Consider the following 24,354-nt stretch of genomic DNA (forward strand, 5'->3'; position numbering starts at 1 on the left):
TCTCTCTCTCTCTCTCTCTCTCTCTCTCTCTCTCTCTCTCTCTCTCTTTCCGCCCTTTTTCTCCGCTTGCCGCCCGGTAAGTACGATTGCCCGAAGACGACGACGAGAAGGAACCAGCGCGAAGAACAAACGGGAAACTTCTGATTCGCGCTGAAGTGACACGAATCGTGAATAGGCGGAACGTGATTGTCAGAAGGGCACACATTCTGCCGAGCGTAATACGTTCTGTCACGGCGGATTATAAGGAACAGAGTCAGTATATAGGCGAGAATATTCCTCGCGAAGATCTGTTGAAGCACGAAACACGGAAGCGAGGCGAGAATTGAAGTAATTTAATCGAAGTGTGGTAAGAAGAGAAATAATTTTAACTCTATCTTTCTCTTTCTCTCTCCCGCCGCGCGCCGCCCCGAAGTCGTCAAATATGGAACGACGAGAGTAATCCGATTTTTTCGCTTAACGAGCGGCCATTTATACGCGCTTTCATCGTAACGGAGATTCTCTCGGCACGAAAAGAGTCGGGGATTTTCATTCGACGAAAGATCGTGAAATATTCGTCGCCGAGTTGAGCGGCAAACGTGTACTCTCCGCCCGCGAAGCAAGCAACAGGAATCGCTGATCCGCTATCGCTCAACGTCGATAGAGAAGCGAAATTTAAGAGAAAATTATTTTTTTTATCCTGAAATCACGTAGGGATCGCGGCCGTAATCTGTTCGTGCATCCTTTCGATCGTGCGCGTTTAAATGTGAAAGTTCAAAGCGTTCCTTTCCGAAGACGCCAATAAGAAGAACGTATCTTCTTTAATGAAACGCGAGAACTGGAAATTGATTTAACGACGCAGTACATCGCTAACCCTCAGCTTTTTCCCGGCTAAAGCGGAACGTTCGTCAGAGTCGGAAAATCTTGTGGAATATGTATCAATCCCAGAAAGAAACGCGCGAGATATCTTTTTGTTTTAAAATTCTTTAAAACAAAAAAGTTTCATACCCTCTCTCTCGAGAGGGTTCGATTGTACGTTTACATTGACAAAAGTATCGTGGGCGATTAGGATTGCTTCTCGAAATCGCCCTCAATTTATAGGAAGATTCGCCCACAGCTTCCTAGAAGCAGTTTTGCTTTATATTGAACTAGGAAAACGGGGAAAACGGGGTGACTGAGTGAGATCGAGGGAAGGGGCATTTAGCGGGTGGTTTTGACGCCGGTAAAACTCGCGGTGAACGCGCAGTCGACGATCGCACCTAATAGAGGCGACGACGCTGTTTTCAATTCTTGTTCGGGATAACGTCGATCTCTCGAGCAGAACGAGCGGCAGAAAACTTCCGTCGAATTCGATTTGGTAAACGGGATAAAGAGCACCCTCCGCGAGTGGGCGAAGCCGAGGACGGAGGATAGATGGGGCGTCGGTGGGTAGATACGTGATCGTCGTGGGTGGCTTGTGCAGGGAAGAGTGAAAAGTGCAGTCGAAGCAGTATAACGTGGCTGAAGCGGCCTCCGGAGGAGAGGTTGCAGGCCGCTGCGGGTTTTCGATATATCTCCACGGCGCTGGCGAGGGGAAAAGGGAGAGAAAAAAAGAGAAAGAGAGAGGAGGCGAGGGCATGTGAGGGTTGCGACGACGATCAAGCGAGCAATGTCAGCATGTCAGGAGATGCCAGCTATACAAACGCATTTCCCTTCCCGTATCTTTTTTTAGGGATACGCTAATAGATCCGCGGCACGTGGATCGCATGACAATAGGTCGATGACGTTGACGATTAGGACGATTTCATCGAGGCAATTTTTGTCAAGGTCCCCCGAGCCCTTCCGCGCGTTACGTCAGCGAAAACTGTTGCCGCGCGAGGTAGCGTATTGAAGTATAAAAGAGTCACGGTCGGTCTCGCTCCGCGTGTAAGGTCTTACTTGGCGCGAGACACTACCATGTCTCTTGATCACATTCGTGGAGTCGCGCGTTTTGTTCGATCGAATAGTGTTAAGTATGTAGCCGTGGTTGGGATAGTCGCGTAGAATTCGAAACGCGATAGATAATTAAAGAGGAGATTCGAGGAATTTCGCGTTGAAATCGTGAGTAAAGGAGGCGACGATCGACTGACGTCGCGGCTCGATGTAGATCGCGCGCTCGAAATTCGCCAACGGAGGGAAAATGGAAACGGCAAACGACAAGTGAGCCGCAGACATTCGAAACACAAACTAGATCAGTAGCTCGCTAAATTCGATACTCTCGGCTCTGCGCGCTGTCTGAACCAACGTCGTTTAAAGGTCGGTTAGATGACATATTCGAAGTGCAACGCGAGCGATTGTGCGTATATGCGGAGAGAGCGAGTGTTATCGATTATCCGGGGGATAACGTTTTGCGATCGTGCTTGCGACCGCGAAACTATAAAGTGTCGGATTGACTACCGGGTGGTGTATGATCAACTGTATCGACGAGCGTGCATGACGTGCGCATTAACGAGCTCATCCGACTGTAATCGTGGGAATATTGACGGAAACCCACGGGGATTGGTCTTCATTAACGACCGCGTACGACGAAAACATACAAATAGTTTTCGATAAACGAGAAAGGGAATTAACTGGCTTATAGCAATTAACACTACGTCGGTGCAGAAGCGAGTGTAATTTATTCGGCAAATTTGACCGTCGTTTTTAAGAAAGTCTAGTGACAGTCTTAAGAATAATTATAAAACGAGTTGTATAATTCCTGTGTATAACATTAGTTGCATGACGTAATGTCTCGGCGACACTCGCGTAAGATATAAATAATCGAGAAATAGATAATTAAGAAACCAAACGTAACTAATTGATAGATCAACACACGAAGGGAACGTGGTTGCCCTCAAGAGTTCAAGGACCACTGTAAACATCGAGCTTCTTCAAGTCTTCTAGTCCTGCCGTCGAGTGAATCGATCGGCCAGTCATAAAGTCTTCGGTTATTAATATATCTGGTAGCGCGAAGCGTGAGAAGATTGTGGTGTTCTGTGAAAACTGCAAGGATCACAGTGTCCGTTAATCGTTTTGAGTACCATGACGTTTAAGTGTTAACCGCGGAAGAAAACTTTGATCCCGTTATATGACGGCTCGAGATGCCTCGCGCGTCTTATCGAGTTCGCACCACCCGTCGTCGTCACCGTACCGGATATCCTCTGGAGTCTTTCGACAGGATCGCACGGGCGTACCCGAGGACCGCGAGAGTTAATTAAAATGCGAGAGTTGAACGACACCGCATGCACTGCTTTATACGAGGGCGTCGAGTGGTCAAGCCTGTGGAACGTGATTGCCCTAATCGTCCTGGCGATCGTCGATGTCATGGTGGTGGTGGGTAACGTCCTGGTCATTCTGGCCGTCTATTGTACCAGCAAGCTGAGGAACGTGACGAATATATTCATCGTGAGCCTGGCGGTCGCCGATCTGTTGGTCGGCGTCGCTGTCCTGCCGTTCAGCGCGACCTGGGAGGTTTACAAGGTAAGATCTTTTTTTAATGCGTCAATTGGCAACGAATTCACGAATAGATATTTTTTAATGTAAAAAGAGAGAGAATTAATATAATCTTATAAGTTATGGGAATGGGAGAATTTGTCAAGCAAATTATCGATTTATGATTAAAAATGAGAGATCTATTTAATGTAATACTAGCGGCTTGGTGACAAGAATTGAACTAACTCCTTTTCAGCGCGGGTCGTTAAAATAAACTTTGCTTAACAAAAGATACAGTTGTTATAATAATACATTGTCAATGTGTACGTTATAGCTTTAAATTTAGAGACCACATTATAAGATAGTGTTGAGATTAAAAAATTCAATGCATATAAATATACCAAAAAAATATGTGTGTGTGTGTGTGTGTGTATTACATTAAATCTTTCTATATTTGTTTATAAATTTTATATTATTTTTCTAATAATTGTTATAAAAAGAGATGAAGAGTACATTGACAAAAAAAAAGAAAGCGTTCGATAAAAATGAGTATCACAAAGAGTCGATCGTGCTTTATTAAAGCAGCGCATCCTGTTTCGCACTTTATATTGCCCTGTCAGGGTTGTATTTTGAATCGACGATATTCACACTTTGTCGCAATCAATAGTGCATTTTTCATACAACGGCCGGGCACAATAGCATCAATCGCAACGGCGTTATCGATACAACGACAAGGTGCCTGCCAGGGAAATTTCATCCACTGTACTGGACGCTCACTAACGCACGGTTTTCGACAGGATCGATTTAGTTTGGCTAAAGCGTCGAATTCTGTCCCACGCAATATCCGCTTGTTGTCCCAGGCGAGGTGTATTTGGCGGTGGATGGGATGCGCATTGTTTACAAAAAATATTACTATTCCGAAACGTACTTGAGCGTAATATTCGAAAGTTACGCCGTTCCGATATTTGAAGCTGGTTTTTATTTCAATGCGAGAATTACAATGTAAGAACTGTGTTTAATAGATACGTATTTTTGGACATTATAGTTGTCTATCTCTTTTTTTTATTTGAGATCTTTACTGTAATTTATCGATTCAATAGATCTTTGCGGTAATATTTCCCGTACCTTATTCAACATTATTTACATGAAAATAATATTTTTTTTAGAAAAATTTTTCATTTTTTTAATTGTAGATAAAATTTATTTATACGCAAGATATATTTTTAAAAACAGTTACCACATGTGAAGAAAATAATATTTCCAAGCACACAATTTTCTTTCTCCTTCCGAGAATATCGCATCGTTAATCGCGAGACACTCTCGCTCCTCTCTCGCTCATCTTTTTCTCACGCCGAGGTAATTCCTTCGACGTATCTCTCAGGGGCTCGTTACGCTACTCCTTTGAGCTTTGTCTCATCTTTTTTTTTATATGGTTAAAAAGTATCATGAGAGAAGAAACGCGCGATGGGGACGGCGGTACATACATTTTATCCCCGAAGTCGTCAAACGAGCCTTGCCGGTTTAAGTGGGATTCACGGAGGATGCAACAGTTTGTTGGCTTTTCCCTTTGGTCCTTCCAGCTTGGATTTCCGCGTGCCTGCGATATTCACGTGTGTGTACTGCTCCCCGAGAACCTGGAAATAAGTCGGTGGGCAGTGGATGGAGTACGGAAGCGGCATGAATCTCTCTTAGCTCGAGCCGAGAATGAGGTGTTCCATTTAAGGGGACTAAGCAGTCAGATTTATCGAAACTAAAGCTTTTTTGGGGGAATTTATTACAAAGAAATGAATTTAAACCGAAACTTGACCTTTAACACAATGTTTATTAGAATCATAAACTATATTACTATATAACAAAAAAATTTTTTTAGTTGAAAATATACATTAAAAACTTTAAACGTATTTTTCTTCGTTTTTTATTTTCTTTTCATTACAGTGATAACTCAAATACAGATACTCAAATCGACTTGAAAAAATTAAACATGTTCACAACAAGTATAATTTCGGACTAACAACCTCTAAAAAGTCTGTACAAACTCTAGTTTTTGCGAAAAAAAATCAAACAACTCTTTTTCCGTTTTTTATTTAAAAAAAGAGCCCGAGTAAAGTAGTCTTCTTAACTGAAGTTTACACGATATAGCGCAAATTAGTTCATCGCGCATTTATCACGATACGACTTTTTCTTCGAACGGTCTTCGTTCCTCCTTTTCTTCTGGAGGAATTTATCAAGCGCAGCATAGAGCGTCTTTTCAGCGCAAAGAAAAAAAAATACGATAACGAGCGTCCTCGATGCAGAGATGCATGGTGTATATTTGTAAAACTGTTCGATTTATATATTTCAATGAAAAAGTAACTTAAATAACTTGGCAGGCCGAAATTAAGTATCGATCGCTGCGCCAGTAAGACACAGCAATATTGGACGCTAAATAAGAAATGAACAATAGAAGTCTGTTAAGCAGCGGCTGCTTAAAAATGTAATACATAGACTTGCAGTTGAGTAAAAAGTAAAAATAGATATCGCAGTATTGAAAAGTAAAAGATATATATGTATCTTAATATTCAGTTAGTTTATATTAATCTCAATCAGAAACAATTAGAAACATAGAAAAAGAGATACAAGAGAGGATTATAAGCAAAATATATACTGCATTAATTTAATATTTTCTCTTATCATTTTCCCGAAATTAGACGCCTCGGGACATCGTTTAATTATAATGTATGCTGATAGAATGTATTTGTATCATGCTGCCTAGTACCTACTAATTACATGAGATAAAATTGGCTTTAATTAAATAATGCGCTGTCAGGCGAGTTTGAAAACAAAGATGAAAACGGGACTATATATAGAGAGATGTATATTTTTCACTTGTTCAACTGCAATCGCGTGAATAATAACAAATAATTAATAAAATTTTTCTTTTATTATTAGTTATTAGATAATAGCATACTCAACTCAAGATTTTATTAAATATCTTAAATAGAATTTACTGATATAGTAAAAGCAGACAATATTACCACATTTGCAATTTCTCTTTGCTGTGTCTTCAAATTTTATTTTTGATGCTATTATTGATGTTGTATAGAATTTTAACATTTTGAATTTGATTAGCATGCAATCGTCTTTTTCCGAAAAATGACAAAATTTTCTTTTTAAAAACTGCAATTATTATCAGCCGAAAAGCATTCTGGATAATAAAATTTATAGAAATCCTCAATATTCGATTAGATCATGGTAGAATGCAACGTGAAAGGAAACGAGCAATCGGTTATAAATTTAAAATATTAGGAAACACAAGGAACGGAGGATCAATTTGATTGCAATTTGTCGGTGACCGTGCGCAATCGTAGCTACAGTAATCTGACCGTAAATAATGAAAGTTAATTACTGAATTCCGATATCGGTATAACACGCGTAACACCACTGGCCAAAGCTAATTCTGAACAGGTGGTTGTAGTCTCGTTGGAGATGCGCACGGTTGTATCGCACGTCATTATGCGGGTGCGTTACGCGTGCAACACGAGCGTAGAGAGATGCGCGCATGCCGCATACATGTATGCGGATTCCATTGTACGCGGTTACATTGTGAATCACTGTCCGACCTGAATGGGAATTGATCCGACGATTGACGCGCGCCGAATCCCCGCACGTCTTATCTGATGCTCGCCGCTAGGTTTTGCGATAACGCTACACATCGCGATACACAAGCGATACACATCCCTGTCAATCACATGCATATAAATAGTCCGTCTATCCACGATAAGCCTCGCCCGGTGTATCGATGGTTATTTTTGCCTCAATTTCGAGATTTTTGCCTCAATTTGTGTTATTGATTTGACAATTCAGCTTTTCACCTGCACACATTAGGTAAATATTCGGAAAATGAAGCGAACTGTATATTGCAGTAAAATCAATTTTAGATTTGGTCATATTTGAAGTTAAATAAAGAGTAAAGATTTCATTTCCAACATTTCATACACATTTGAAAATATTTGGAAAATGAAGCAAACTGGTGAACTGTCTTGCAGTAAAATCAATTTTGAATTTGGTCATATTTGAAATTAAATAAATAGTAAACGTTATTTCCGCTATTTGCGTCAAATAGCGGAATATTCTTTGCTACTAACGTTTTGTATTAAATGTATTTCTTTTAAACGGTCTTTTTCTCTCAAAAGGTCTGGATATACGGAAATATCTGGTGCTCCATGTGGCTGGCGGTCGACGTTTGGATGTGCACGGCGTCGATATTGAATTTATGCGCCATCAGCTTGGATAGGTACTTGGCGGTGACCAGGCCAGTCAGTTATCCTCAGGCAAGTACCACTCAGCACTCATGAAAACGATTATCCCAAGGAGATCAGACGCGCGTTACGCATCAATCAATTTGGCCACTCCGCTTGACGTGGCGTTTGTGTTCGACGGGAGTATTCCCAAGTGGTTACACTTTGCAGAAACAAAAAATATACCGAGAGAAAGTGAAATTAAAAGCGAGTTCTATAAACGGTGAAAATCTTACAATTATTTTGAAATTTTTGTATTTAAAGAAGAAAATATATAATATTCACAATATTATTATTAGGCTACCAAGATCCAGTATGGACCGTAAATGGCACTTTTCTCTCTAATTGATTAAATTTTTGTATTTGCTGTCCAAAATATTTGCAATGCTCAATTAGATGCATTGAGCTTTACATTTTAGAAAATTAAAATAACAAAAACATAAACTTGTGCGCATCGAGAAATGGAAAAAAAACAACACGAAAAACATAATTTTAAAAATGTGATTTTTCTTTCTAAAGACGGTATACCGACCAATCTCGTTATCTCCTTATCTACGCAATTATCGCGTCCCTGACGCGCATTTCCCCGTTAATCGTCTCATTTATTTTTCTCGTTTCCATAAATCCAGCTTATGTCGACAAAGAGGGCTAGATTGCTGGTGGCCACCGTTTGGGTTTCGAGCTTCGTTATCTGTTTTCCGCCTTTAGTCGGCTGGAAGGACAAACGGGTGCGTACTAGCCACGGCTAATCCGCCTTCGCGCTGTTATTTCGGGACGATTTTCAATCGTCATTCGATCGGCCCCGGCCAGCCGGCCGACCGGATCGTGTTTGTTCCGCACGCGTTTTTAATCGCTTCCTCTGTTCTCGCAGTCGCATACTACGTTCAATGATACGTATCCCTCGTACGGCCCGTCCAACACTACCACTATACTTGTACCGATGAAGCCGTGCCCATGGATCTGCGAGCTGACCAACGACGCCGGCTACGTCGTTTACAGGTAAGTCTCGCAAGGACTCTTGGATCTTCATTACATACATATTGGATCATGACGCGTAGTAACGAGAAATTACACGAATACTTTTCTCTTTGCGTACATCGGTATAAATTGGTTGTCCGTTATCCAGTGAAATAGCAGGCGTGTCGTAAAAATGGAGCTATGGAAAATACCTTTTTAATGTCTTCTCTGCATTAAAGAGACATTATTCAATTTAATTGCGTAAAATTAATTAATTTTAATATACGCTACAGGAAGCAATCAGAATACAGGATTAAAATTGTATTTTAGATATCGAGTTTTTTATTTGGATTTGTTATGTATATAATAAAATTTATACAACTGAATTATTTGCATAACATTAATACATATATTGATATCTAACATGTATATTAAAATCTGAGAATTTACGTGACGTACAATGATCGAATTTTTAAAACAACAATGTAAACATGTCAATTAAAGATCACATTACTTTTGAAGCAGAAATGTATTTGACATTTTCGCAAGATAAAAGCATATTGTATGTATCATTCTTGACATATTTTATTTCCGTTTTAAAAAGAGATAAGCTCGAGAGATTGTTGGATTTGTAACTTGACAGATAGTACATACGACATTAGCTTTTGAGTTAAATCCAAAATTTCGTTGTGGATAAGACTGCGCCAATAATAACAATAATGTGAGTATTTTGTCAGTTTATTGTAACAGAACACATTGTAACAGAAATGTCGACCCTATAACAACATAATTCACGGCAGAAGGAAACAGATTTTGATTGCTGTCCACTCCTAATACAGCGATTCAACTGTTGCGTTAATTTAATTTTTATGTAATATATGATAACTTTTTAAGGATGTATTGCACCTATTTTCAAAGCGCTACCAAGTGGATAAAAATTTGTAAGAATGTTCTTTTAGTCTTCCTGATGTGCTACAAAAAAAGTAGAAACGAATCCACTAAACGGTTGCTGAGATATAACGATTTTAATTTTCACTGATTTTACACGTATTTTTATGGGAAGAGACGATTTTGACGGATAAAACGGCTAAAAAAATGTTGAAGGAACGCTACCAACATTTTGAATTTTTTTGTACATCTAGTATACGAATAGATGAAACTATCTGTCAAGTTTCAATTGTCTTCACTACACCGTTTTAAAGAAATAAATTAATAATTAATGATAATTAATTATTAATTAATAATTAATAATTAATTATTAATTTTATTAATAATTTGACGTTATAAAGTTGAAATCAGGGCATTTTTACTGCCAAAAGTTTAGGCTCATAAATTACAAAAATCGCAAATAATACTGGAAAAAACATTTGTAAAGTAAAAAATACCTTTGTAGGAGTAAAAATAAGACTCCTACTATCATTTGAGTATCTTACATCTAGATTTACTATGCGTTAGGCGTAGATATTCAAGTATTTCAAATTTCATGCACTTTTGTCTAAGATTGTACCAGTGATACATCCTTAACCGCGACTGACTTATTTGTAATGCGACACTGAGCATGGTCCTATATAAAGGTCCGAAACGTCTGTAGTTTTAACTTAAATATAGAATATTTTAACATCAACACCCAGTTACGGCTCGATGGTCCATATTCTTTGATTGACCAATAATAACAGTTTTATTTCTATGTCGTTATATCATATTGTGCGAGTCAATCAAGGTCGATTATATACGCACCGTACGGTGGCGATCAATACCCTGATAAATCGTAAACGCCTGATGCGTTTCGAGTGCTGTCCAGCGGACTCCGACGTGGTTCTCGATTGCGTCATCTTGTCCATTGTTAACGCCGGTAGTCAAATTAATATTCGCCCGTAGTCTGATGATTTGCGTTGGACTGCACGCGCAGAGAAGCGTCCGATATGTTATCGCGAAACGGGGAAATACGCGATTATCACCAGCGTGACAGGAAATCGCAATATCGCATACTGTGTTGCAGCGCCCTGGGCTCCTTCTACATACCGATGCTAGTGATGATGTTTTTTTATTGGCGGATCTACAACGCCGCGGTTTCCACGACGAGGGCCATTAATCAAGGTTTTCGCACAACAAAAGCCTCGAAAATGTTTGGCACCAGGTAAACCCTCGCGCCAGTTTCCCCCCCCCCCCCCCCCGAAACTTCCGTTTACCAGAGTAGTGAATTTATTTTTTACAATATTTTTTACAATCCTGCAATCGATTTTTATCACACATTTATTTGTGTCACTTTTTTGTGAGATCGACGTAAATACTGATCATTTCACGTTAATTGCCTTTTATCTATAACCGAGAATATCTTGTCGGACATTACCCAGATAGCACAGCTGATCTTTATGAATTCAAAAAGATCTGAATCTGATCTTAATGAATTCATAAAGATCAACTGTGCTATCTGGGTAATTATTCTACCTATGCAAACTTTTAATATTGTACATAAGACAAATTCATTATCTCCTGTCATTCCCTTTTAATGAAATGGCGCTGCAAATGAATTTTCCCTGCATTCGAATATATTTTTCCACGCTTTGTTCTCTCTCGAGTCGTCATTTCGTTCGCGGGTTCTGCGGTTGAGCTTCTTCTTCGCGCGCGAGAGAGAGGAAGCTTCCTTTTTACGGGAGCTTCATTATGCCGCTGACAGGCATAATAGAGAATACGCCTATGCAGAAGCACGACGCATTTTCCTATTCTTATGCAGGTTCGACGAACAAAGACTGACCTTACGAATACACCGTGGCCGCGGTAGCGTCCACAACGGCAGCAACAACGGCAACTCGAGAAGTCCGGACTCGAGCAGCCGCAGCTCCGTTAAGCGGGAGAAGTTCAAGATCTCGGTCTCCTATCCCAGCACCGAGACTCTCAACACGAAGTGCAACACCCTCAACAGAACGCCGTCGAGATGCTCGCAAATCTCGGTTCATTACAGCAACGGGCAGACGCAGACGCAGCTTTGTCCGGCCTCGCAAAACACGCATCTTAAGGTAAATTAGATTTTAACGAGCTCCATTCGCACAGATCTCTCCCCGAGGGCACAATTAGCTGCTCGAGACGCATGGACCCTTGTTTTTTTAATTTTCCGACCTTTTTTTCATCTTTTAAGAACAGCGGGGTCTTCTTCGTCGCAAAATTATACAATCTTGATATATAGTTTTATCATTTTCATTGCACAAAATCATTTTGGAAAAAACTATATGAAAGATTTATATATATTTTTTTGTATTACTGTGTATAATATATATTTATAATTTATAATATACTAACACATTCGGAAGACTGGAATTTAGTTTTCACCGTTGGAAGTGATGTCGAACGTGCATAAATTTCCAGGTTCCAGCACCACATTCCAGGTGACATTTTGTCGCTGCAATTTCGAGTGCACACGCTTTTTTTATTGGCGACTAATCGACGGCATTTTGCAAAATGAAACGAATCAAGGATCACTTTTTCGTTCAATAAAACCGACGTACTCGTTCGATCGGACGGGGCTATCGAGCCGTATAAATTCACTCTTTTTCCTCTTTTCCCTCGCAGTTTTGTTTCACGAGGATCTCCGAGCTTTTATTTGCCGTTTAAATCGTCGAATCGTAATTATTCTCCCGCATGTGAGTACGGATATCGCGCGGATTTACAGACGGACGAAACGAAGCAGGATATGGACACGCGCCCGTTTCGTTGAGGGCTTTCACGTCATGTATGATCGCTGACACCGATAAATATATATATATATATATATATATATATATATCCAGGAAAGAAATAAAAATCTATTCCCTCATCGCTTCTTGACAGATGTGGATGACAGACTTTTAATCTAAAGATATATTACGCTGTTTTATAGACAGGCACGAATTAAATTCTCATTTTCATATATTCTCAAAAACGCAAACACAAAATAAAGATTTGCAAGCCAATCGAGATAAAACAGCAACAAGAATGTCTCTATGCTTGCATTTAAGCACGAATAATTAAATTTTAATCTCTGGAAAAATTTATAAATCGCGTTGTGCGGCAGTTATCTGTTCCACACTTTGATTCCGTCCGTAAGAAAGCACGAGTGTTCAGTCGAGTATGATCGCCGTATTGCTGTGGCAATACCTTTGACAATTAACAGTGACTTTAGACGCTGCTCGCGATCGTCATGGAAAAAACTACCGTTTTACGGCGTCCGTAAATCTCGCGCGAAAGTGAATCTATATTTTATAGGCACACGTGGTGCGTGTAGGTGTGTGTGTGTGTGTGTGTGTGTGCCGGAGTCGTAAAGGCCGACTTGTTAAATCCCCTTTCAGGTGGGTGGTGTCAATAGGGTCGGCAGCAGCAAAAGACCGAGCAGGCGGAGCAGCTGCGAGAGTCAGATGACCGGCGACGAGTTGTCGCTGCGCGAGATGACGACGAGCAACGAGGAGAAGCCGCGAGTGATGAAGCTGGGCAAGAGAAACATAAAAGCCCAAGTGCGTCCCTCCATGTCGGCTCGTTTTTACGGTTTTCACACCTTTGGCTATCGGAGACCCATTTTTCATTTCAAATGTCATACAAAAAAACGAACGTGCAACGTTCGACAGTTTAGTAAGACGTTATTTCACTGCACGACGGAAATTCAGTTTCTGTCTTCAGTCGACTCACAATTATAATGATAACGTCGATTACTTGTCGGGATTAATTTGGATCGCGTAACAGTTAATAATCAAAATATGAATGCACGTTATAAGTGAGTTAATATCTTTTACTTCGTTAAAAGATGATGTTAATTTTTTTATAATGCGCATTCATATTTTAACAAACTAGATATTAAAAATATTATGTCGGTTGACGGTGATGCTTGAGACAAAGATGTACGCAGGTGAAGAGATTTCGCATGGAGACGAAGGCGGCGAAGACCCTGGGCATCATCGTCGGCGGCTTCATTATGTGCTGGCTGCCTTTTTTCACCATGTATCTGGTGCGCGCGTTCTATCCGAATCACATCCATCCAACCGTCTTCAGCGTGCTGTTCTGGCTAGGATACTGCAATTCCGCGATAAATCCGTGTATCTACGCCCTCTTCAGCAAGGACTTCCGCTTCGCTTTCAAGAGAATCATCTGCTGCAGGTGCTCCTGCATACAACGCGCCAACACCCTGCGACGTGGCAGTGACGGCAGCCAATTGGCAATGAGGTCAGTGTTATAATTTGTATTACAAAGTGTATTACGCGTTCTGCGATTTATTTTTGTGCACGGTCGCACGTTTCCGCGCCGCGATAAAAGAAGCGTTTAAGTCGGCGCGGCGTTGCGATTTGTATTACAAATGGAGTGGCATTGCATTCTGCGATCTATTTTCGCACGATCGCGCTTTCGAAGGAGACTTAAAAAATTATCAATTATCTGGTTTATATTTTGAATTTAAGATTTAAAATAATTAATTAGCTAAAGACTCTTGATATTAAAATTGAAGAGAAACGAGGAAAAGTGGACTATGAGAGTCAACTGCGGTTATTTGTGCGTAAGTTGACGCTATGGCTGCGTTCCTTTTGACGCTTTCAGCGCTGAAAGCGTCGCTCCATCTCTATTTGATATTCAATGTGCAACGGAGATAGAATAATGCTTACAGCGCTGAAAGCATCAAAAGGAACGCAGCCTATGTAATATTCAATTAATAATTTAATACAGACTATAAATCGTACGTTTCGACTTCACTTTGAACCATCTTCATCGCGACGCGCGGTGATAGATACATTAAATAATCTCAGGTTCTCCGAAAAGTATAAGGTAAATAGTATTTAAAAGTATTTAAAAATTGAATGTATAAAGAATGTATAAAGAATGTATAAATTTCAAGAGGAAAAATCAGAAAATTTCGCTATTTATAGTCTGCAAAATATTTGGACTAGAAATGAAAATTGAGAGTAATTCTGGCAAAGAGACCATGAAATCTACTCACCAAACCAAGTTCAGAGAACGCGAGATTGACTAGCTAAAGCTCTATAAGAAAGACTGAGATAATTTTTTAACGACGGTGATTGATATAATCGTTGACATAATATAATTTTTTCTTCAATAGACAAGAATTTAACAATCACTATCTACGCTCATTTTACATTTATAAACACAGCAATCTAGAAAAGAAATTAGAAGTTGATTCAAAAACATCAGAGACTTAGTGGAAAAACACCAATTCTATTCACTATTTTTGTTCCGTCTCAACTAATAATCCTACAATCACAACTACGTCTGAAATAACCACTAATGGACTTTCATTGTCTTTTTCCCCAGTTGAATACACAAGGAATAGTTTCCATCATTATTTGAAATTCCCTTCAACCCGTCGTCTTTCTCCAATAACATCCACAGCTCTTTCCTCACATCTATAAGAAATAACTGGTTCAAAAATTTAACTTTCTATCCGATCCCCAAAGAAATACAATGTTTCCTCCAGTTAGGTGGGAATTTTTTATCTATAATAGAAAAAAACAGAAAAATAATCATTGAATTTATAAAAAAACATAGAATGCAACACAAAAAAATTCTAGAGAGACGATTAAATATTAGAAATCGTTCCATTCCTATTTTCAATAGTTTTCCTTCTCTCGGAACAACCATGCAGCCTAACAACTCAACACTTTCCATTTTTAATCTATTGTCAACAACAAAACAATACGTTAAAAATGTTCCGGATATTATTTTTACTAGAATGAATAAGGGCAATATTATATAGGTAAGCCTTAGACAAAAATTATTATAAACAAAAACTTCAGAAAATGATACAAGATACAGACACATACATAAAAATCAGTAAAGATCCAACTAAAAACCTCTGACAATGTTCGAGCCTTGCTTACAAGATGGAGAAAACAAAATTATATTTTAATCGCCACATATAAACAAATAACAGTGATGGGGTGTTGCCGAGGATTTATGGGCTTCCCAAAACCCACAAATTAAAATGTCCTTTCAGAATTATATTCAATTAGTTTCCTTCCTTTATAACATTATCTCTTTTAATCATTGATAACAGCTTCCAATTAAGGAGGTTCTACAGATAATGGATGTATCTAAAAATTGGAAAAAACTTTATGGACGTATAAATTGAGATGCGAGAAAAGTGCTCGAAAAATTTTAGCATCGGTTACCGTGTAAACATTTGCAAAAATGAATTTTGAAATCACAGTTTTTAACATAAGCTACATATGGCAGAGGGGCTCTTGGAGACAGGAAACGAGATATTAATTATATAAAGGCGACCTACCAAAGATTCAAAAAACGGAGTTCTTATAGATCTTAATCTAACCTTTTCAGAAATATCGAGAAAAACAAGGGTTATCGCGTAAAATTTTGTGATATTGGCTATTGAAACAGGCCATATCACAGTTCACGTAGCGTGCTTCGAATAACAAGGGAGATTTGGCAATGTCGCAGCGACTGCACCCGCGCGAAAAGTGTACAGCCAGTACAGCACCACAGTATGACAGCACCTCAAACTTAAGCACCTAACGTTTACGAGCGCTTACGGAGAAGTACTCGCTCTAGAATTATGTGAAATTGTGAAATAACCACGGTCATATGAGCAGAACTGTCAAGTTCGCGACGTTACCACATTTTCTTCCATTATAAGCCGCCAGAGTCAAACGAGCACTTACACGATATTTTTAATTATTCCTCGCTTCGACTAATATGGGTATGATATAAGCTCTAACGTCATCAAAATTCACGAAAATATTTTATGAATACTTAGAATCGACGAATTTGAAGATTTTCTCTTCATCTCTCAACTGACTAGAGAGTACCTGTAGAACCTCCTTAAATGAATTGAAACACATATAGATAACAATTTTATCCTAGCTTTCATTGATGTTTCTTTTTTTACTAATATCCCCATTAATCTGACAAAAAGTTTACATAGCGTCAACTCGCGCACAAATAACCGCGTTTGGCTCTCATAGTCAACTTTTCCTTATTACTTTAATATTAAAATTTAAATTTATTGTTAGAGAACCTTGCCATACGTCAGTTCATGACGTATTCTAGCTTTTCATCTGTCCGATTATCATCTGTATGCGTTGAACGTGAGGAAAGTTTTTTATACTGTCACATAAAAGAAAATCCTTAAATTTCATCACGTTTTATGTATCGTAAACGATGATATATATCAACGAGTTCTATATAAGGATCAATGCTTCCACCCGGTTATATATATATATATATATATGAACGTATTTTCTCTAGGTTATAAAATACGCGATCAATTCTGTGGCTCAGGTCTAAAATAGTTTCCCAATTTTGGATAAATTGAGTTGAAAAATATATTTTTTGAAGATTTTATAGAACTTGAGCTCTAATTAACTCAAGAGAGAGGACATTGTTTTCATTAAAAAAAAAAAAAAAATCCCGCAGAATGATATTTGCACCCGCGATGTGTCTCACGAGAACGATTATGCGTGTGTCTGCGTAGGAACGAACGAAGCCCGAGTTACTCGATCCGCGTGGCACAGCACGGCACCTCCATCGACGACTCGGATCCGGATCCGTCGTTGGAGGCGACCCACTCGCAGAGCGAGTCCAGATGATTGTAGCGACATGTCCGTTCCGGCACGCAGCGCGTCACCTTCAATCCCCGATCCTCCAAAGCGAGGATATTCTCTTTCTGATGATGGCGTGATGGCGCTCCGAAAGCCGCGCTCGACACACGGCCATCACGTCATGACGACGACGAGTCGCCGCCGCCCGCGCGCGGCCTCCTCGACGCTTGGTGTGCCAACGTAAATCGGTTCCGCCGTTCTGCCAGACTAAACGTTGCGTCAGCATTTCGCGTAAATCAGACACCCCGGTGAAGCTGGGAAATGCGCCCGGACTTTATCTGCGTATCTCGCCGCGAATGCACGAAATCGGTAGGCGAGTTAACAGACAGGTAACGAGCGACGCGCGAGTCAGACGAACCGAATAACGTACCACTCGCTCAGCCTGTCTAGTTTATTACTTTTTGTCGTTGAAAAGAAAAACCCGATGCTTGGCTGGTCCATGTAATCTCGCTACAACGGCGACTTTACTTCGACGCCAGGTCAACAGAGAATGTAAAAAGCTCCGGGTAGTTTCTTCAGCGAGGCAACAAATAATTTGATGCTTGGTCTGCTTCCTCGCTAAATCGCGCGATCTCGCTGTAACGAGTTTATAAGCCAGCGGAGGGGTAAGTCAAGTAGCGGATTGCTCTCTCTCCTCGCTTTTCTGTCATCTACTAGAGACTAAAAGAAAAAAAAGAAGGAAAAAGAAAACGCAAACTAGGTACTGTGCGATTTGCCTTCGCGCTGTAATTGCGGCGAGGTCGACGGAAACAGAGGACCAGGTGGAGCTTCGCGATGCGCGTCTACTCGGAATTGAATTCTAGCGCGACAGACCTGGAACGCGGGCGCTTCATCCGCGCGAGAAGCGTGAGAAAAAGAGAAGACGAGAGAAATTCGACTTTTCTTCGCGAGAATAATCATCGCGGCGCTTCGCTTCGATTCGTACATTCGGGCTACACGAGGAGCTTCCCACGGTTTGTCCTTCGTAAAAGGACCGTCTTCTTGCGTCCGGTAGACGCAGTAAGTCACAGCTAGTTTTAATATACGTTACGTGTGTCCCACGCAGATCACGATCGATCAGAGAGAATAATTGATCGTTCATTAGATCTGGAATAATCTCCGATAATCTCCGATAATTTCGCATAATGTGTACGCAAGTCGGTGTGCCTTCTTTCGTCATCTCGCAGTAGAGAGTACACCGTTTTTCGCGACGAGAGAAAATTACCCGCTCTCCGTTCTTCCACACGGATACGCGCGAGCGCGCGCATATACACGCACACACATACACAGAGCCGTTTTGCAATGTTATTTATTCGTTCCGATATACGATACGATACTCGCGCAAGCGAATTACACGTGTAGTTTCTAGTCCCTATAAGCCCTTTCCCGGTTTCGAACGGACGATCGGATCGACCGATCAACCAACTCGCTGCCGATCGCCCTCAATCGTCTGTGTGTGCGTTGCGCCACGCATTTCGTCTTACGTCGCCGTCAAAGATTTGCGCTTTGAAGACTTGAGAATCATCGCGGGTCGTTCTCAAGCTGGGAAAGAAAGCAGGAGTTGGACAATCGCCTCGCGTCCGATCGGGAACGAGCGTCCGACAGGCGCGCAGACGTAAAAACGAGCGACGCAGACCTCCTATGTACATATCGATATCTATGTGTACGCAACAACACGCTAAGTATGTCGTTATATCTTCTATATGAACCGATGTTCGCGTGCACGCTCGCATAAATCGGCGTTTCTCCTCCCCCTCCCGCACTCTTCATCTTCCGTATTTTTTCATTCGAGCGATTCTCGAATGCATTCGAAATGCATCTGGAATAAGGTCGCGCAATTCTTCGATGGCATTGATCCGTGCGTTTTTTTTATCCCGCACGTATTATCGATTTGCAAAACATTCGAATCACATCGTCATCGCCGCGCGAGCATGGCACATGTATTACTTTGTACAATGGGTCAATGTCGGTGCGGATACCGCCCGGGCGACGCTACATCTCATTTTTGCAGAATTTCCCGATTCATCTTCCTCAGATCGCCGTCATAGTTTTTCGCAACTGTAATTCGACGGGGGCGGCGAGACGACCGATCGATTTAAAGAAAAAAAATGCGTGATTTATGTATTATGTGATATATCGTATAAATAAGTAAGCAAACGGATGGAAATAAATATGTGAGTACGTATAAACAGATCCGTCTTTCACACTTTGCATTACACACTCGGAAATTCAGCGGCGCAACACGGTACGTATTAAAATCAATACCGCTGAAAATTGTTAAAGAGGGGAGAAACAACCGAATCCTTTGTTTTATAATATCTCATAATATTTTTATATATAGTTACAAAATCTAAATATCTAAAGAGCAATAGATCGTTTATACATATTGCTGAAAGTTACCCTTAGTTATATATAAAAATATTTTCTGTAATTATGTATAATTATCAGAGAAGACTTTAAGCCCCTTGCACAATAGGCGATAGCGACAGCGACAGCGACAGCGAAAAAGTTGCCGACAAAGGTATAGCTTTGTCGGCAATCTTGTCGCTGTCGCTATCGCCATCGCTATCGCCTATTGTGCAAGGGGCTTTACCCTTAATTCGTATACTCTCGCGGAGATTCCTTTTATCTCTTTAAAATCGCCTTTTCTGGTATTAAGCATTAATTACTCACTCCTGATTACTGGGTGACTTATAAAATATTCATGATGCAAACAGGTCACAACCGCATTTCTACAACTAAGCATCTTGATTCAGTGATTATTTCATTATGTTTCGTCATGTTTCCATCGCGGCTGCCTCCCTCGGGATCCTAATTTGCGTCTCTTGCAACTCGATCTGAATCTCCTCGACGCTTTTGCCCTTCGTCTCCGGCACCATCACGGAGACAAATATGGTTCCAATTAAACTTATCACGCCGAATGTAGCGAATGACGAGGAGATCCCCATGAGATCCACCATGTCCTGAAAGCACTTTGTCACCAAAAACGCCAGCGTCCAATTGCATATCGCGGTGGCGGCGCTCGCCACGCTCTTCACGTTGCTCGTAAACAACTCGCCGACCATCAACCAGGGTATAGGACCGAAGCCGATGCTGAAAATCACGATGAATACCGCGAACGAGAGCAGAGGGATCCAGGAGAAGCTCGAGAGATCGTGCGAGCTCTGAAACAACCGGAGAGCTCGCCAGTCAATTAAAAAACTTGAATATAAAAACATGAAATTGCAAATGAGCGTACGATTGAAAATTACTATTGAAGGCCGATAATTGAATATTTTGAAAAATTATAGATTTGTAATTAAAATTTGATTAATATTTGACTAAGTAATAAGGTTTTTACCTGGAAACGGAAATACCCCGATAACGTGAACATACAAACAGCCATCACTGACGCACTAATGAACAATAATAGCTTCCTGCCGGTGCGTTCGATCAGAATAGTCGAAAAATAGGTGGCGATCACTTGTACGATACCGACGATCACAGACGACGTGGACGAGCTCAGAGTTGATCCCGCGTGGTCGAAGATTATTTTCGCGTAGAATATCAGAGTGTTAACGCCGGAGAGTTGTTGGAAAAACATTAGACCTAAAAAAAATTATCGAACGTCGAGTTAAAGCGCTGACACAATATTACATAAAATATATGTATATACGTGATATGCGTGAAAAATTAAATAAAGTTAATAACATTAGTAAATTAATTAATTATTTTGACAAAAGTATTCAGTAATTAATTTAATGTAACTAATTAACAGTTGAATTTAATTTAACTGTTTAATTTAACTAATTAATAGTTAAATTAAACATTTCTGCTTACCAAGTGTGATGCAGGTAGCTTTCTGATAATTTCTCAAATGCAAAATATTGGGCCTGGCTTGGCGCATTTCCGACGCCTGAAGCTCGAACCTGGCCAATTCCGTCTCGGTGTCGTAGCGAACCCCTCTGTAGTGTTTCAGCACATCATTCGCCTCGTTCTTCCGGCCCCGCATGACCAACCACGCCGGTGATTCCGGTACGAACGGGAAGGAGATCAAAAGCAAAGCGGGTGCCACGGAACAAAGTATCGCGATGACGTGCAAGTTATCGGTGAAGGCTGCAAACGTAATGTCACCGCTTATCATTTCAGGAAAGTTGTCGTGCGGTTGTGCCCTAGAACACTCGCGACTTGAGTTTTATCTATCGTTGCAGACACCGTCAAACCGTGTACAGCGCGTCAAGTTCTTCATAGTGACAGCTTTAATTATCTGTGTCATTACAATGTCCGACATTACAGATGTTTAGATGGAGAGCTACATTTCGCATGTTGTGGAAAATGGAACGAAAAAACGAACGTTTAAGTTATATATAAATTTTACGAAACTTTTTTAGTTATTAATATAAATTATTTTACATCAGTTTTGTCAATTAATCATTGATGTAATGGGATATAATAATATACATTCGAGAATTTAATTATAATGTACAATCAATTAGAGAGAAGACCGCCATTTATGGTCAGGACTGAATCTTGGATAGTCTAATAATAATATTGTATGAATTTTATATGTTTTCTTCAAATTTACTATTATTATTGGACTTCCGAGATCCAGTCCTGACCTGAAATGGCGTTCTTCTCTCTAACTGATTGCATACCATAACGGTTTTGTTTTGCTTGTTATTATTAATTAATGTATTTTTCTGATTTCAATTGTAGGTTTTGTTGCGCGGTATCAAAGGCACGTGCCATGAAATTGATCAGCGTTATATTTATGAAATCGAAACGTTTCTTTACCAGTAGCATATGCGAAGAGAATTCCGGCGGTAATCTGCAATTGGAAAATAGTGCCAAGCAAGCCCCTAATGCTCTGCTCGGCAATCTCAGACGCGAACATGGGAACAACGACGGATGCTGCGCCGCATGCTGCCCCCGCAATAAACCGCGCCAAGAAAATCCTTTCGATGGAAAAACTCGATTATGTAACGTAAGTAGAAAATCAATGAAACCGTACAGTAAAATCGTTAAGGCTGGCTGGGAACGCCAATCGATGAATAAAACGTGATAGATAACGGACTAAATTTCGTTTACATAAATTATGTAGAACAACATGATTTCTTCTACTATATAATTGAACCATTGTGTAAATTGTAAATTAACGATAAAAGCGTTGAAAGTGAGATTTGGCTATGTATTATTATTCATTTTGGCGTAACGTGAAATTTAAAAAAATTTCTTTTTACACGAAAAAAAAATACGTTAACATTTCACATGAAGCATTTTTCAAATTTTCTCTTTCGCGTTTTTTAAAATACAATTCCAAACATGGAACTACATTTTCATTATTATTGACATAAATAACATCGCGCGAGTCGCGAACGAAATGCCGTGCCGTGTCAGAATCCGAAGTGTGAATCTTCTTACCATATCTTACTTCGCGCGAATCCGATAATGTACCAGCACAGAAATAAGGGCACGGTCGTCGCCCAAATCGTTCTCTTCCGACCAAACCTATCCGCCAGGATTCCCGCCGGGATAGCGGTCGGAATCGCACCGAGAGGCACCAGGGAAGAAATCCATGAGCCCTCCTGATCGCTGACAGGTAGGGTGTCGTTCGTGTTGTAAAGTGGCAAGGCGGATGACGTCCATGACAAATACGTGCCGATCGAGAACGCGGCGAGTGTCGCTAAGCGGTAACAGAAAGTAAATGTCAGACACACATTTCATCTCGCGAAATTCCTCTTGAGAGGAATATTCTATTTGATCTATCTCGTGAAATATATTTTATCTTCGACAACGTTTTCTGTCTTGAGAGAATTCTTCCACCTCGCGCGTTACTCTTGATATTCTCCTGCTTGGAGATCCCACGGGCGCGCGCAGGGACGGGAACGCCAAGTTAAATTACAGCGAAGAGATGTCTATCGAGAGAGTTTTAACTACGGGAGGCGAACTTTCGATTAAATTAAGAAACACGATTAATGCAGCAATCGCGCGTAATAGGTTTTTTTTTTTTGAGCGGCGTTTTTTTTCTTTTCAAAACCGCTTCCTAACTCGCCGAAGGCTACGAAGATGAAGACAGATTTACACGTTTTTATCGCCGTTCAAAATCCCCCCCAAGCGTACGCGCTGGATTCACTGTTTTTTTTTTTTAACTTCCTCGCGTCTATTAAATATTCATGTGTAAATGTGGCAGCCGCATCTGAATGTCGCGATGAGTTCGCGAGAGGATTAAGCGTATTCCCACCCACAAAACTCACCCACAAGCACGCCCACGTATTGCGCGCATTTCGAAGTCGGTCGCTCGCGCGACGATCTCTCGTCGCTCTGTGCAATTAAAGCCATTGTGCATTCACGAGAAAACGCACGATCACTTTAGCCACTTAAAACACTTTGCAAAAACAAACGGTGCCCCGCACACGCGTATGCGCGCACGTCCGCCGCCGCGCCGCAACGGTAGAGTTCAAGCGACATTGAACTCAAAAAAGCGTCACGTCGTGACGCAATCCGTCGAATGCCACAGATTGTGCCCGTCCTAATCCGCGTTTCTTCCGCGAGACCTTTTTATCAGCGCCGCCGCTACCGATATCGGTCGATTCGGTGTTGTAACCCCGGCGCTTACGTAAAGACCAAAGTTGAGGTTTTACGCCATCATCAGAAAGTAATCTGTGTAACTGTTATCGGATATTATTGCATCTCTCGCCTCGGTATTTTACGCGTCTCTCACAATCAGACTTAAGCGGGATATAATTGTGCGCGGATAAAGTTCATCTGCCCGCTATTCAGGTTGCGTTTATGCCGCTTTGAACACGCCGTTTCATACACGTCACATTCAACGCAGCCGTTTCCGCTTTCACCACCGCGCTCGGTTGAGCTGAAACGCCGTAAGAGATGTTGTTCCTCGAATACACAAGTGTACCATTAAATCCTTTCGAGAAATACTGAAACATGATATTTCGATTTCATTCCTGAAACACGACTGAATCGTATCTCTACAAACAGTACAAACATAATTTCTGCTTGTCTGGAAGACGATCCATTTTAGTATTTGAACCTCAATATTTGAAATTTAAAGGTAGGAGGAGACATTTAAAAAAACGTGGCTGCAAATCTATTACACAAATTTATTAATGTGAATAGTAAAAATTTAATTTTTTAAATAAAATAATTTTTTTATT

At 40.5% G+C, this 24,354-nt stretch overlaps 2 protein-coding genes across 4 annotated transcripts in view; one reads left to right on the top strand and one right to left on the bottom strand.

The window, feature by feature from the left end:
• The window catches only part of LOC112465659 (octopamine receptor Oamb), a 125,299-nt gene extending 105,905 nt beyond the window's left edge, over positions 1-19,394 (top strand). For 2 of the 3 annotated variants that reach the window (XM_025033309.1, XM_025033308.1), the window contains 9 exons: positions 2,799-3,453; positions 7,578-7,715; positions 8,312-8,410; positions 8,554-8,681; positions 10,639-10,776; positions 11,374-11,656; positions 12,962-13,123; positions 13,513-13,826; positions 17,098-19,394. In XM_025033309.1, the coding sequence (XP_024889077.1) occupies positions 3,193-3,453; positions 7,578-7,715; positions 8,312-8,410; positions 8,554-8,681; positions 10,639-10,776; positions 11,374-11,656; positions 12,962-13,123; positions 13,513-13,826; positions 17,098-17,212 (1,638 nt within the window). In that variant the 5' untranslated portion in view covers positions 2,799-3,192 and the 3' untranslated portion in view covers positions 17,213-19,394. The remainder of the gene's footprint in view (positions 1-2,798; positions 3,454-7,577; positions 7,716-8,311; positions 8,411-8,553; positions 8,682-10,638; positions 10,777-11,373; positions 11,657-12,961; positions 13,124-13,512; positions 13,827-17,097) is intronic. The other variant, XM_025033310.1, reaches the window with a different exon arrangement.
• A 327-nt stretch (positions 19,395-19,721) lies between these two features.
• Positions 19,722-23,721, bottom strand: LOC112465662 (facilitated trehalose transporter Tret1-like). The gene is made up of 6 exons (XM_025033313.1): positions 23,437-23,721; positions 22,604-22,865; positions 21,977-22,137; positions 21,023-21,298; positions 20,544-20,791; positions 19,722-20,367 (listed from the first exon to the last, which is right to left on the bottom strand). Exons 1-6 carry the CDS (start codon positions 23,519-23,521, stop codon positions 19,981-19,983), a joined length of 1,419 nt encoding a protein of 472 aa, XP_024889081.1. The 5' UTR covers positions 23,522-23,721; the 3' UTR covers positions 19,722-19,980.
• Positions 23,722-24,354: the final 633 nt, after the last annotated feature.

The sequence above is a fragment of the Temnothorax curvispinosus genome, unplaced genomic scaffold (assembly GCF_003070985.1).
Source record: "Temnothorax curvispinosus isolate PA1 unplaced genomic scaffold, ASM307098v1 QBEX01015410.1, whole genome shotgun sequence".
NCBI lineage: Eukaryota > Metazoa > Arthropoda > Insecta > Hymenoptera > Formicidae > Temnothorax > Temnothorax curvispinosus.

Coding starts and splice junctions, on each gene's coding strand:
- LOC112465662 (XM_025033313.1), bottom strand. CDS start 23,521: ATGGCTTTAATTGCACAGAGCGACGAGAGATCGTCGCGCGAGCGACCG. Junction 21,299..21,976: donor TCTCTTCGCATATGCTACTG/GTAAAGAAACGT, acceptor TTACGTTTGCAG/CCTTCACCGATAACTTGCAC. Junction 20,792..21,022: donor AGCTACCTGCATCACACTTG/GTAAGCAGAAAT, acceptor AATTTTTTTTAG/GTCTAATGTTTTTCCAACAA.